This window comes from Corvus kubaryi, unplaced genomic scaffold (genome assembly GCF_017639235.1).
Source record: "Corvus kubaryi isolate FWS band 111438036 unplaced genomic scaffold, C.kubaryi_AGA036_p1.0 76, whole genome shotgun sequence".
Lineage (NCBI taxonomy): Eukaryota > Metazoa > Chordata > Aves > Passeriformes > Corvidae > Corvus > Corvus kubaryi.
The window spans coordinates 1,551,838-1,564,158 of NW_024582063.1; the positions used below are offsets into that span (position 1 = coordinate 1,551,838).

Genomic DNA, 12,321 nt, shown 5'->3' on the forward strand with positions numbered 1-12,321 from the left:
CTCTGTAACTTTTTGGATAGTTGGAGGCTGCAGTTAGGTGTCCCTCCTGGGTGAACAGACAAACTCTTTCACCCTCTTCTCTCACACCGTGTGCTCCAGCCCCCTGACCATCCTGGTGTGTCTGTGCTGGACTTGCTGCACTTTCAGTACCCCTCTTAGGCTGGGCAGCCCCAAACTGGGTACAATACTGCAGATATCATCTCAAAAGTACTGTGCAAAGGGGAAGGGTGCCCTGCCTTGACCCACTGTGCTGCAACTCGTGCAGCCCAGGGTGCTGGTGGTTTGCTTTATTGCAAGGTTGCATCGTTGTCTCTTGTTCAGGTGGCTGCGTGCCAGGACTTTTACTCAAACACGTGTTTGCAGGCTGCAGGAATACACTTAGGATTCCTGCCAGGGAATGTGTCCCTGAGAATGTGCTGCCCACATTCCCTTGAATTTTGGGCCTTTTTAGGCTATCTCAGTTTGGTCTCCCAAAAATAAACATTTCCATATTTTTGCTAGATACTCTTTAATTATTTGGTTTGGGGCTTTAGGATAATGGAGGTCAGTCCCCTCCTAAATATAAGGATAAGTCCTACTTCCTCAGGCAGTCCTGGAGGAAATGAGCTGCCCAAGTGAACTGATGTGGAATTTAAGTAAGAGCCCAGTGTAAATGCTAAGAGGCATTGGCCTAAAAATATCTGCTGCTTTTACTGCTGCAGAAAGAATGACATGCACCTCTGATAACATGTCTTGTGGTGAGTCCTGCCAGGCTGTGCCTGGATCCAGAGTGATTACTGCACTTCCTGGTGCTTTGAGGAGGAAAACAGATGAGAGGTGCAAATAAACCTGCTTTCCTCTAAGAATAGCTGCAGCTGAAGCCACTGCTAGCCACAGGATGCTGTCCACAAACGTAGCTCGATAGAGAACTCATTGTGCATGGCTAATAGAAGTGTGTGTGTGTGTGTGTTACCTATCTCTGTATATATATTTTCAAGATACGATGAAGTCTGTATGAAACTATTACACCCAAGCCAGAACGGTCGTTGAACTTCAGCTTGGTTACGTTTACTTAAGGCGTGGCAAAAGCTCCCCTATAAAGGAGAGCAGGGGCAGTGCCAGCCCGTGTGTCTCCGCTGGTGCTGGCTGGAGTTACGCCGGAGGCCCTGCAGGTAAAACATCCCTTTGCTGTTTTATTTAGCACAAGATGAAGCAGGTGAAATACAAGTAATAGGGCTGGAAAAGCACCACAGACACATGGAGAGGGATTGCCTTGGAGAGACAGGATAAATTAGAGTCCCTATCCTTAATGTTACCTGGAGGGAAAGAAAAGACAAATTTGCCATCCTAGAAAGAGCCTCCTTTGTAAAACGGTAAGTTGTCAGAAGTAATTGGATCAAGTGGGAGTAGAGCTTCTAAGATGAGAAGGATGCTATAGTTACTGTAGGCTGCTGTTAAATGAGGTAGAAAAAAGGTATCTGGAACTGTCCTATGCTGTGTATGCAAAACGAGAAGAAAATTGACTTAATAAATAGCCAGAAGGGAGTACTTCACAGGCTGTTTGGAGCAGAAGGTCGTGCAAGATGCCACTGGGAAAGTAATCTCCTGCAGGGTTGCCAGAGTGCCTGGCTTTGGCTTTGATTTTCTGTGGTACTCGAGGCTTTCACACATGGTGTGTCCAAGGAGCTGCTGTCCGTCTGGGGTTTGGGATGCCCACGTTCTGGTCCTTGCACTGCCTCCTCAGCTTGCTGTCTCTGCAGAAGGCTGCTGGCTCTCTCTCTTTTTTTTTTTTTTCTCTGAATGCAAGGAGAGATAATAAACTCACACTTTCCTTCACTATAAGATAATTCTGGAACTGAGTTCCCGAAGTTTTTACAATGCTTCAAGTACATGAATGACGGGATCCTAGAGGAAAGAGTGCTGGCATTACTGTAGCATGTATTGTCTACTATGTGGAGGTGAAATGTAGCTTAATAATTTGGAGTGTTTGAGAGGAAACAGGGGAAGAAGGGCTGTTGGCTTTTTGGCTTTTCTGGTACTCTTTGTTGTGTTTGAGAAAATGAGTTGATCTTTTTAAAGTACAGAAACTCAGCTAAGCCAACATGGAATGGAAATGTTTTGAGAAAATCAGTGGAGAGGAGAAGGTTCAGCTATGAAGTACACATGGTTTCTAATTGCCTATTTCTACTTTCTACTCAGTGAAAAATACCAAAGCCATTGAAGGAAATGATGTCTGTACTGTGACATAAATCTTTATGCGACGTGTAATTAGCTGTCAGTAGGATTTGCCACCATTGAGTACCTGATTATAGTAGTGGTTTGACATCTTTCCTGAATGAGAGCTGGAGGGAGACAGGGCACACCTTCAGTGCTGCCTTTTAAGCTGTTCAGTGCAGAGAATGGTGGTTGCTTGGGGTTCCCCCATTAATTTCTGCAGGAGTCACCAACCTTTTTGCCCTGCTATGCTCAGAGACTCTGCTTTCCTTCCCATCCCTTTGAACTGTATCACTTGATCTCTTTTTATCCTTCTCTCTGTAGCTTTTCCACTGCTTACCTTCTCTCCCTCCTTCTTTGCTGTTTGTCCCTTTCTCAGGGACAGACAGCAAGGATGTCCCTCTGCCGAGAAGGAAGAGGAACCAAAAAAGAGCAGCAGATGCCAAGTTGGGTGTGATTCCCTTCTCCATTTCAGATAAGTAAGTGTGTTGAAGGAGATCCCAGGACTAAGTAAATGTTTGTTTAGCCCCTCCTGAATGTTTACCCCTTCTGAATAATCATTTCTTTCCTTAGTTGAGTGGCAGTCTCTTTGCTTTTCTTTGGAGTTTGACAATATGTGTGAACCAGCTTTTGTGAGTGTTTGAAATCCCTCCCTCTCTCCTTGCATCTTGTGGCAGGGAGCAGTCCAAGGGCAACATCTCCGATATCCATTCCATTATAACTCTGTCCCTTGAAAGTCTTTCTGGCTCTTGGGGTAAGTAACAGTGAGAAGCTCACCAAGGAAGCAAGGCAATATTCAGCTTTAACAGCTTTTGTGATCTTTGCTGTTGCTGACGGACCCATGAGAGCCACGGGGAAGAGCTGTGGCCAGGATTCAGGACACTGCTAGCCAGGTCCTGACCCCAGGGACTGCCTGCACAGGGGCATGGGTGGGTATAGAACTCATGTGTCTGTGCTGATGAAGATATTCCTGCAAGGGAAAAGTAGTTAACTGTATTATTTTCCTCAGTCTGGTTGCTAATTTAATCCCAGTATGTTAAACAACGTAATTAAACACACACACACACACATGCTAAAAACTCTTGTTCTCTGTCAGAAGAGAGGGAATGCGTGTCAGACCCAGCCTTCAAGCTCTGTTAATTTTAATTTGAGTTTTGGAATTAGTAATCAGTTTTGCTGGAACACTGTTTCAAGAAATAGATCTTAGCATGCATGGAGCCTGGGCACAGTTTCAAATGAGTATTTGTTAGGAAGCCATTCCCTTGTCGTGTTATGGTACATTACATGAGATTTATTTCCATTGTATTAAAAAATGCAAACCCAAGGGGAATGCTCTCTCTCCTTGTTGGCCGAGGGTGGTTTCGGATTTTTTTGTGGGGCTTTTAATTAAAACAATGAGATGCAAAACCACGTATTTGTTTAGGCTGTTGTTACCATGCCAGGAGGCTAAGTGAAAGGTGATGAGACTAAGTAAAAAGGGTGTAGGGAGCGGGAGTGGGGGGCTGTATCACACCTTCATTGTGGCTGAGCTGTATTTTTGACATGTGGGAAGAATTCACAGTACAAACCTGCGGCTTTGCTCTTACTGGAGCCATCTGCTCTATTTGTGCAGCACCAGGGACATCTCAGATCTACAGATAATTTTGTTTGGTAGAAAAGAGCCCTTTCATCTACTAAAAAATTAAACAAAAAAGAAAAAAATCAAACAAGCAAACAACACCAACCAACCAAAAGAGCTATGGCATCCGGTTGCTGGAAAGTGAAACTGGGTGACTTCTGGTTAGAAATTAGCACAGCAAAGTTAATTAACTGTAGGTGAGGCTTGCCCAGGGCATGTGGTGGATTTTCCAGTGCTAATTTATGAGAAGGTACATCTTAAGTGGCAGCCAGGAGCTAGGGGCAGGAATCCTTGGATCAGGTATGGTGGCATCCATAATGCAAGATGCCAGAGGAGGACCACAGGGATTCATGCCTTTAAAATTCAACTACTACAGGGCTTCACCATGGGCTTCTCTTTTCATAAGAAAAGAGGCAAAAGGGGAAATATGGCTCAGGATAGTTAGTATTTTGGTTTTGTGAGGGCAAGTGGTAACGAAGGGTGAAAACTGGTGTGGAGCCTGAGTCATGTTTTTATCCAGCAACATGTAATTTTGTGTGACAATAGGGGCTGACGGAACCAGGAGGCAGGGCAGGCTGCACAACCTTCCTGCTGCTTCTCTGAACCCTGAAACCCACAAGAGAACCTTTCAGCTGAAAGGAGATCCCCAGGAGGTGGTGCACAGGTGTGTGTGTCTCTGTACATTCATGTGGCTCTGGGGAGCACACCTGAAAACTTGTGCTCTGCTTGGACAGAACAAATTGCTTTCTTTAAGATCCAGTGCCACCGACCCCTCCAAAAGTGCAGCTTTTCCTCTTTCTTGTGCCCTTCTCCCACTCCTGTTCTAAAAGCTCTCCCATCCCACAGTCCAGTGTCTCCGTGGAAGATGAACTACCTTCCTTTGGAACAAAAGCAGATCTTTGATGGCAGGAATCCTGCTGTGCTTTTTGATGCCTGTAAGGGACAAAGCCCTCAACAGGAGATTTTGGCTCCTGCATCCATCCAAGCTGTGCCAGCAGGTGTATTAGCAGGTCTGTTCAGTTCAGGGTTTCACTGTATAGATAAAATGTTCATTTTTCTTAATTAACGTGCCCCTTTCCTTTAGACACATTTGTTGAGCTTTTGATGGGAGACCCTTCCTTCTCAGACCAGGGTAAGAGAGCAGAGGAGGCTGCTGTTCTGCTAAGTTCTTTATTTCATAGTCTCATAGCTTTCTTGAAGGCAGAGTTCAAGGGGGTTACACGATAAAGCCAAGCAGCAACAGCAAACAGCAGGCAGAAAACAGCTGCTTCTTCTAATTCTATATACTCTATCTTCTTTTCTTACAGAAGTGTGGATTACATTTGTTAATTGACCAATAAGTTTAACACACGATTCTAGTTTTCCTTTTCTTAACCTATCCTGGTCCAATTCTAACAGTCATAAGCCTTACACAAGTGTTACACAGGTATTACACAGATTTGCATATATAGTTTCTATCAGCTCTTATTGTTCATGGGAACACTCTATCTAAAAAATGTGAACAGTACAGTTCTAGCTATATTTTGTCTAAAGTAAAGAAATTCTGTGAAAAGGCAACACTGCTGCAGTAAGAACTGTGTTTAAGGTCTCTGCTGCAGGTCTTCAATGTTTCAGGCACTTTTTGAGGCACTTAGTATTTATTTCTACTAAAAGTTAAAAAATCTGTATTTCTATTTCACTTTGGTGTGACTTCATGTATCTCAGCTTATCCAAAGGTTTTAATTCAACCCCTGTGCTTTGGCTTCCCTCTGGGCCTGAGTCCAGAGAAGCTTTCACTCCAACACACATTAACAGAGAGGGGTTTGACCATGCTTCAGACTGGAATACCTGTAGATGCCATGCAATGACTGCCCAGTTTAAACAACAATTTGAAGTCCTGTGCCCTGGGCACAGCTGTGATACCTGGCCAGAAGAGTCCTGGGTACCTCTGGGCATCGTCCCTGCTCACACTCACACTCCCCTGTGTCTGCAGCTCCTGTTCCATGCCCTGTGCTCGCTTCTATTGCAGCTGTACCTCAGTGCTCACACAGCAGCTCACTTGCAGCTTTGCTCTCTGTCCTCAGGGAAGACTCCAAATTGAATTTGTAGCACTGACAGCACTGGTTTAAGATAAACCAGTTGGGATTTGACAACTACTCTTTCCCCATGCATTTCCAGCTAATAAGGATTTTGTCACTGTGGCTGCCCTCAGTTCTGCAAGCTGCTGCTCCACAGTTCTGCTGGTGGGAGGGGGAGGTGTTATCCCACATGCTCCTAATGCACCACTTTCTATCAGGAAACTAATGGCAGTCCCTGTCTCCCCCTCACAGGAAAGGGGCACGATGCTCGCCCCCAGCTCTGCTCCGGTGCAGGGCTGGCAAACCACAGGAGCAACAGGAAGCCTCCAGAACCTGAAGAAGTTTAACAGCCAGGACTTCAAAGACCTGAAAGCCTTGTGCCTGAGCCAAGGGCTGCTCTTTGAGGATGCCACCTTCCCCGCTCATATCAGCTCCATTGGTCCCAACCTGCTCCCAGAGGAGAAGCTCTGGCAAATACAATGGAAGAGGCCAACTGTGAGTTCCACCAGCTGGGGTTTTTCGTAGCACTGCTGCTGAATGGGAGCAGTGATGGCCAGTGGCTAAAAGCCTTCACTCTGGGGTGGGAGGCCCGTGTTAAGTAGGAAAGTAGACCTCAAGAGGAACACTGCAAGCACACTTGCAAGGAGGGATCCTTGCTGTGGCATGTGGGGAGAGAAGAAAACCTCTGCAACGTTAATGATTTCACCAGGTACGTTTTTGTAGGAAGCTTGCTTCCACCTGTGAACCTGACTAGAACTACTGTTCCGACTTTGATCTGCTTCTAGAGGACTTTGTGCAAACCTGAAAAGTTGTTAAATTCTATTGAAGATCTCTGATTTCTGTAATCCAAGCGACTGACTCAGCAATACCTATTTTGAAGTAACTGGGACAAGGCAGGAGATGAAGTACGTTTGTGTGCTGATTCCCAGTTGCAATTTAATAGGCAGTTATCATCTGGCATATGGAAGTTTAGAATGGGAGGTGGAATCACATGCTCAGCTCTTTTATCCTAGGACCTAATTTAGGAAATCTTCCCATGGTCCAACTGCTCTGTATAGCACTGCTGTGTACCATTTGCTGCTGGTGCAGCTCCTGGATTAGCCACGTGCTGCCCTTTTTCTGGGTTTTGCTGAGCACACTGCTAGTGCCTGGGGCCTTTGGCTTCCCTGGGCTGGGACAAACCAGCTCATCTCCCTGGAGGCAATGCCTCAGGGTGTGGAGACAGTGACTGTGAGACTGTGAAGAGACAGCACAAAACAACTGGAAAAGATTTATTTGGATGGCAGATGCATTAGGGCAGTGAGGGTATGCTGGAGCTTGGCAGCGTGGTGGCCTTGGCACAGCAGCAGCAAGGCTGTGGCCAGCATGGATGTTGAAACACATGGATCCCAGAAGGGAAGCAGAACAGCCTGCAGAGCTGCTAAATGTGGATGCCTGTGTGGAAAGGTGGGAAGGAAGCACAGCACAAGGCGTGGTGGGTGTGAAGATGCTGGGTGGAGATATTTGGGTGTCCTCTGTGAAGGTGCCATGAAGGGATCATTCTCTTCTGCAGAAGCTGCTCCTAGCACAGGCTGCATGTCTGTGCTTCTCCTTAGGCAGTTCTCCTTCAAGTCTGTGTCTGGTGAGAGTGCAGCTGGTGCTGTGTTTTTTACACCAGCACTCTGCTTATGGGTTCAGAGCAGGTGGGAACAATCTCTCTTGAAATGGGGGTTGTAGTAAGAAAGTGACTAAAAAATGCAAAGGAGAGGAGTTAGTTGCCACTATTTCCAGTCTAAAAGAAAAATACGATAACTAAGCATTAGACTCACAAAAGACAAGCACATATTAGAAAGGACTCTCCAGGGGCATTTTAAAGATGAATAAACTGGAACAAAATGTTATTATACAGTTCTGTTAAATACTAACACCCCAGTGCTTTTGCAGAAGAAGGGTGTAGGACTTCAAAAGCATACAAAGTGACTTAGAAACCCAAATACCACTGATTTTGAGGCACCGCACTGTGGTATGAACATCTATCCTACTCTAATATCCTGAGAGTTTTTTCATGTGCAAAGGGACTGATGTACCTTGCCAAAAGCAGAATCTGCTGCTGCTAGTGCTTGAAGTTTGTCAGGTGAGGCAGATACTGGAGAATTCCCTTCTATTTTGCTGAATCCATGAATACTAAGCTTATGAATAAAAGTTTTTATGGAATTGGTTTCAAAAATTTGCATATGTCCTCTCCATCCCAGCATTTCCCTTCTGAAGAATTTTTTTACAGCAGCCAACAATTTTCCAGAGTTTCTTTTTCAGGAAGGAGCAGGATCAAAATCCTTAGCTATGCCAGAGCTCTCCTTCAATAAATTAAACCATATACTCATGGTCCAGGGTTCATGACATGAGCATTGAAAAGCCTTTTGCTGTTTTATAGAGGCTAAAGCAGCATCACCAGCTGCTCTTCCATGACAAGGGACAAAAGTTGAGACTGCTGACTCATCTGGGTCATCTGGAACAGAAACTCCGGATTCCAGTGCTGAAGAATGCCCCATTTTTATTTTTTTTCCTCAGTTTGACCTAAATTTTCACCTGTAGCTGTTTCCCACCCATGAAGGATTCACCCTGCCAGACAAGATGCAAGATGAAGGGCAGTGGCATCAACTGCCTGAGGAGACCAACCAGAAATTCCCAAACATCACCACAACAGCCATGCTGTGTCATGGTGACATCAAAGTGTGGCCTCGCTTTCCTGACAGAATGAAGCAGGGGTAGAAGAAGTTGCTAAATCACAGTGGTTTCTTTTCATTTATAGAGCTGCAGAGGTTGAGAGCAAAGGGTCAGGAAGCTGTGTTTTGTGAATTTCGTAAGTCCCAAAAGGCCAGTGCTGTGTCCAGTTGCCCCTGGGAGTTGGTCCCCCAGGAGGAAGAGGGAGGTATCAAGAGCAGCAGTGCCCCCAACCTGAAGTTTTTCAGCTGGGCACCTTTTACCCATGCAGAAATGTTGGTACAATCTTTGTTCTTAGGCCATTGCACTGTCAACTCTAAGGATATGCGATCCCAGGTGTTTAAGCTACCTAAACAACTCAGCCAAGAGATACCCATAATTTCCTCAAGAGAGACTTTTTCCTACCTGAATACATCTCCCAGAGACTCAGTGCAGTTGTACCCTGCTGACAAAGCATGGCCAATTTAACCTATGTCTGCATTTTTCTCAGCCTCCACCATTAGCTCCCTCTGACATTAAAATAAATTTGTCTGGAAATGTACCTGTGACTGGCATCTTGGTCCTAATAATCTCTTAGCCTCCATTTGCTGTCATGCAGCATCTGGTTATTTAAGTGGTAGATAGCAATTATAACTGCTGTCTTTGTTCCAGATCCAACCGAGCAGTTGGGCAACATGCTGCTTCTATTTTACCTTGTACATTGTCAAGAGAATTGCCAATTATGCTCAGAGTTTGGAGTCTTCATATCGGGGGGTAATGTATGAAGCAGAGAGAAAACAGCTTGATTTCAGACAGTAACAGTCAGCAGTGACAGTCAGAAACAACTTTTTGACTTGTAAACTGGTCTTGTTTAATAGGGATGTGCCTGAAAAGGGAGGGAAGGTGGCTCAGGAGCACCAAGACAACATTCGAAATGTTTCTTTTCCCGACTCTGCAGTAGTTGCAGTTTCCCATCAGATGGGGGCTGCTTCAGGCTGTGTTTGCATCCCCAGGGCCTCAGTGTATGCCCTGTGAAATGTGCAGTCTGTGAGAGAGATTTTGTATGTGGTACCTCAGGCATTACTAGAGGCGGGGCTGAAGGTACCAAATACAGCAGGACCTCACAATTAACTATTCCTTTGGCTCACCAACAGTTTTGAGAAATGGAAGAGAAATTCTACTTTAGACTGAATAAAGTATTTTCTATTGCTATGCTTTTCTAAAGATCAGTCAAAGGGAAATTCTCTGCGAAGAATTATGTCAGATTTTAAAAACTGAGATGCTCCTTTTAAAACGTTCAGAACAATTCTTTTTCATCGTTTGCTGCTTTTCCTTCACACGAGCTATTGATTGGAACTGAGAAAGCCATGAAATGATTAACTCTTGTGGAATATGCATTTTTATTCAGTTAATGTTCAGGCTAAAGATTTCTCTCTGTTCTGATCATAGTGCATAATACTGTGCAGATGCAAAAAGAAATTGAAGGAGGATGGTCCAGACGATGTGAATTGTGGTGATGCTAAATGTGGAACGCTTTACTTCTGCTAACATTGGTTATATTTTCAGACATGAGATGTGTGAGGGGAGAGAGATTACCATCTGTGCAGCAGTGCCTTGGCCCTGCTCCAGGGATAGCCCACCACTGTGCTCAGTATGGTGCCCATTATAAATGTGAAGGATAGTCCGTGCTCTTCAGTGCTTATGATTTAAAAAAAGGCTAAAAAGGGCACAGGGTGAAGTTGCTGAAGACTTTTCTGAAAGGTCTTCAAGGTTGCAGACTACTGTTCCTGCCCTGCTCACCCTTGGTCTCTTGGGGACCCTGTAGCTCCCTTATGGGATGAGGGGATGCTGAGCAAGAGCTGGCATAAGAAGGTCTGTCCTCTGATTAACATAGACAGTTATGTGTGTGAGCAGCTGGGAGAGATGGAAAAGCTGCAAGGTGGCCAGTGGCAGTTTGAGGATCAGCATGAGAGGAATCCCCGAGTGACTTGTAGTGGGGTGCGTGGTGAAAGGACTGTCTGAAAGAGCCGACATGGGCTTTGTCTGCATCATCAGTCTGTTCAGAGCATCAGGGCGTGGACTCCTTGGGGTTAGCTGGTGAGAAAGTGTCTAAAAGAATTCCTTGGATGGAAGGTGCAGAAAGAGGCACTGTGAACTCAGGCAAGGGATACACCTTGTTCTTATAGCAGAGCCCTGTGCTACTGCACTTAGCACCTAAAAAACATTGGAGAAAATTTTACACATTGAGCCAGTGCTTGTTTGCTGGGAAAAGTGATCTATCATTTAAATCAGTCATTTGCAAAAGGGCTTGTTCATGTTTTTAATCCCCTTCCTCTGTCCCTTCCCAAAGAAAATGTAACCATCTTTCAGGAGCAGAGTGCCTATTGTGATTCCTTGCAGCTTTTGGTGATTATTTGTTCCTTGGCCTGTTATTTATTTCCCAGAAATTTCCAAGAATTAGCATCAGCATTATGGAATTTTGAATCCAGCAACTGACTTAACAAAAATGGACCCCTAAAAAAAATTAATTTTGAAGTTAGCATCCTTCTAGACAGATAAGCTGAGCTGGATTTCCTGCTGCATCAGCCTTGGCCTGTCTGTAGCTGGAGGGGAGAAAAACCCCAGATTTCATTCAGGCAAGAATTTAGACAACAATTTGAAGTTAACCTAAAATCTTATCTCTTAATAGAAGAGGGGAAAAATGAAGAAAAGCCTACCAAAAACAAAAAGAAGAGGAAAAATAAGTACAGGTTGTCACATGAGCTGCTTTAATGAGGGAAGTTACGGGAAATGTGTGGCAGCAAGGGATAGTGGTGTCCTGCAGATCTGTCACTTTGGGGCCATTTCCTGGCATGAGCCAAAGCTGCTCACCAGCTGTTCATGGTGGAGTTCACAGCTTCAGTCTTTCCCAGGGGCCAGGAGGCTCTTGGATCCTGTTCAGTGTTTCTTCGTGATGAAAATCAAAATCAATTCGCCTTGTTCTCTCCAAGTGTGCGTGTGCAATCAGTGTAATTGAACGGGAGCAGCATCCCCAGGCTGCCGTTGTCTCAGCCCTTGCCTACTCAGCTGATTGCACCTGACCTCGACTTGGAATTCATCCCTGTGGGCCAGGGAAGCTGCAGTGCATCACCAGCTATTACATCCCTCTTCCTGGAAGACAGAAAAGGTTTATTTGTGTAGTACTTCCCGACTGCATTGATCTTTGGGAAGGGCTGATTGTGAGGGGCAATTCGTGCATCCTGGGTGGATTGGAAAGCAGCGCTGCTGTGATGGTCTCCTGACTGCCCTGCTTCCCTGTTTCTCAGGCAGGATTATATGGCTGTGGTGGCCGGAGGGTAGTTGGTAACTCCATGGCACTTTCAGCTTGTACTGTGTGGTCCAAGGGGGAGGTTCCAACACCTCTAGGGAAACTGCCTCTCCAAGGCTTCGGGTGCACAGGACTACCTCCCTTGTTTACCTCCTTTGCCTCCTTTGTTTGCAATGACTGTTTATTTTTTAGCACTGAGCCACACAAAGCAAACAGGTTTCAGGTAAAATCCGATCTGATTTCTGGTTTTGTCTGGTTGTTGCCATCAGTCCATCCTCCAGCAGGACTTAGCTTTCACATTTGTGGGCTCCCCCCCCTGTGTGGAGTCTGGTGAAGTCATTCTTCCATGCAAAAGAGAACTGGAGCAGAGCATGGCTTTTATAAGCAACCAGTGCATTTGTATTGAAATCAGGCAATTAGGAATTGAGCTATTCTGCTATAAAACAGGGAATTGAGTTCTGTCAGTG

At 45.2% G+C, this 12,321-nt stretch overlaps 1 protein-coding gene across 4 annotated transcripts in view; it reads left to right on the forward strand.

The window, feature by feature from the left end:
• The first annotated feature begins 979 nt into the window (after nt 1–979).
• CAPN13 (calpain 13) overlaps nt 980–12,321 on the forward strand; it is a 49,872-nt gene continuing 38,530 nt past the window's right edge. For 2 of the 4 annotated variants that reach the window (XM_042051746.1, XM_042051742.1), the window contains exons 1-3: nt 1,121–1,151; nt 4,358–4,475; nt 6,121–6,363. In XM_042051746.1, the coding sequence (XP_041907680.1) occupies nt 6,133–6,363 (231 nt within the window). In that variant the 5' untranslated portion in view covers nt 1,121–1,151; nt 4,358–4,475; nt 6,121–6,132. Of the gene's footprint in view, nt 1,152–1,175; nt 2,673–4,357; nt 4,476–6,120; nt 6,364–12,321 lie in introns of those variants that run through there. The other 2 variants (XM_042051744.1, XM_042051743.1) reach the window with 2 other exon arrangements.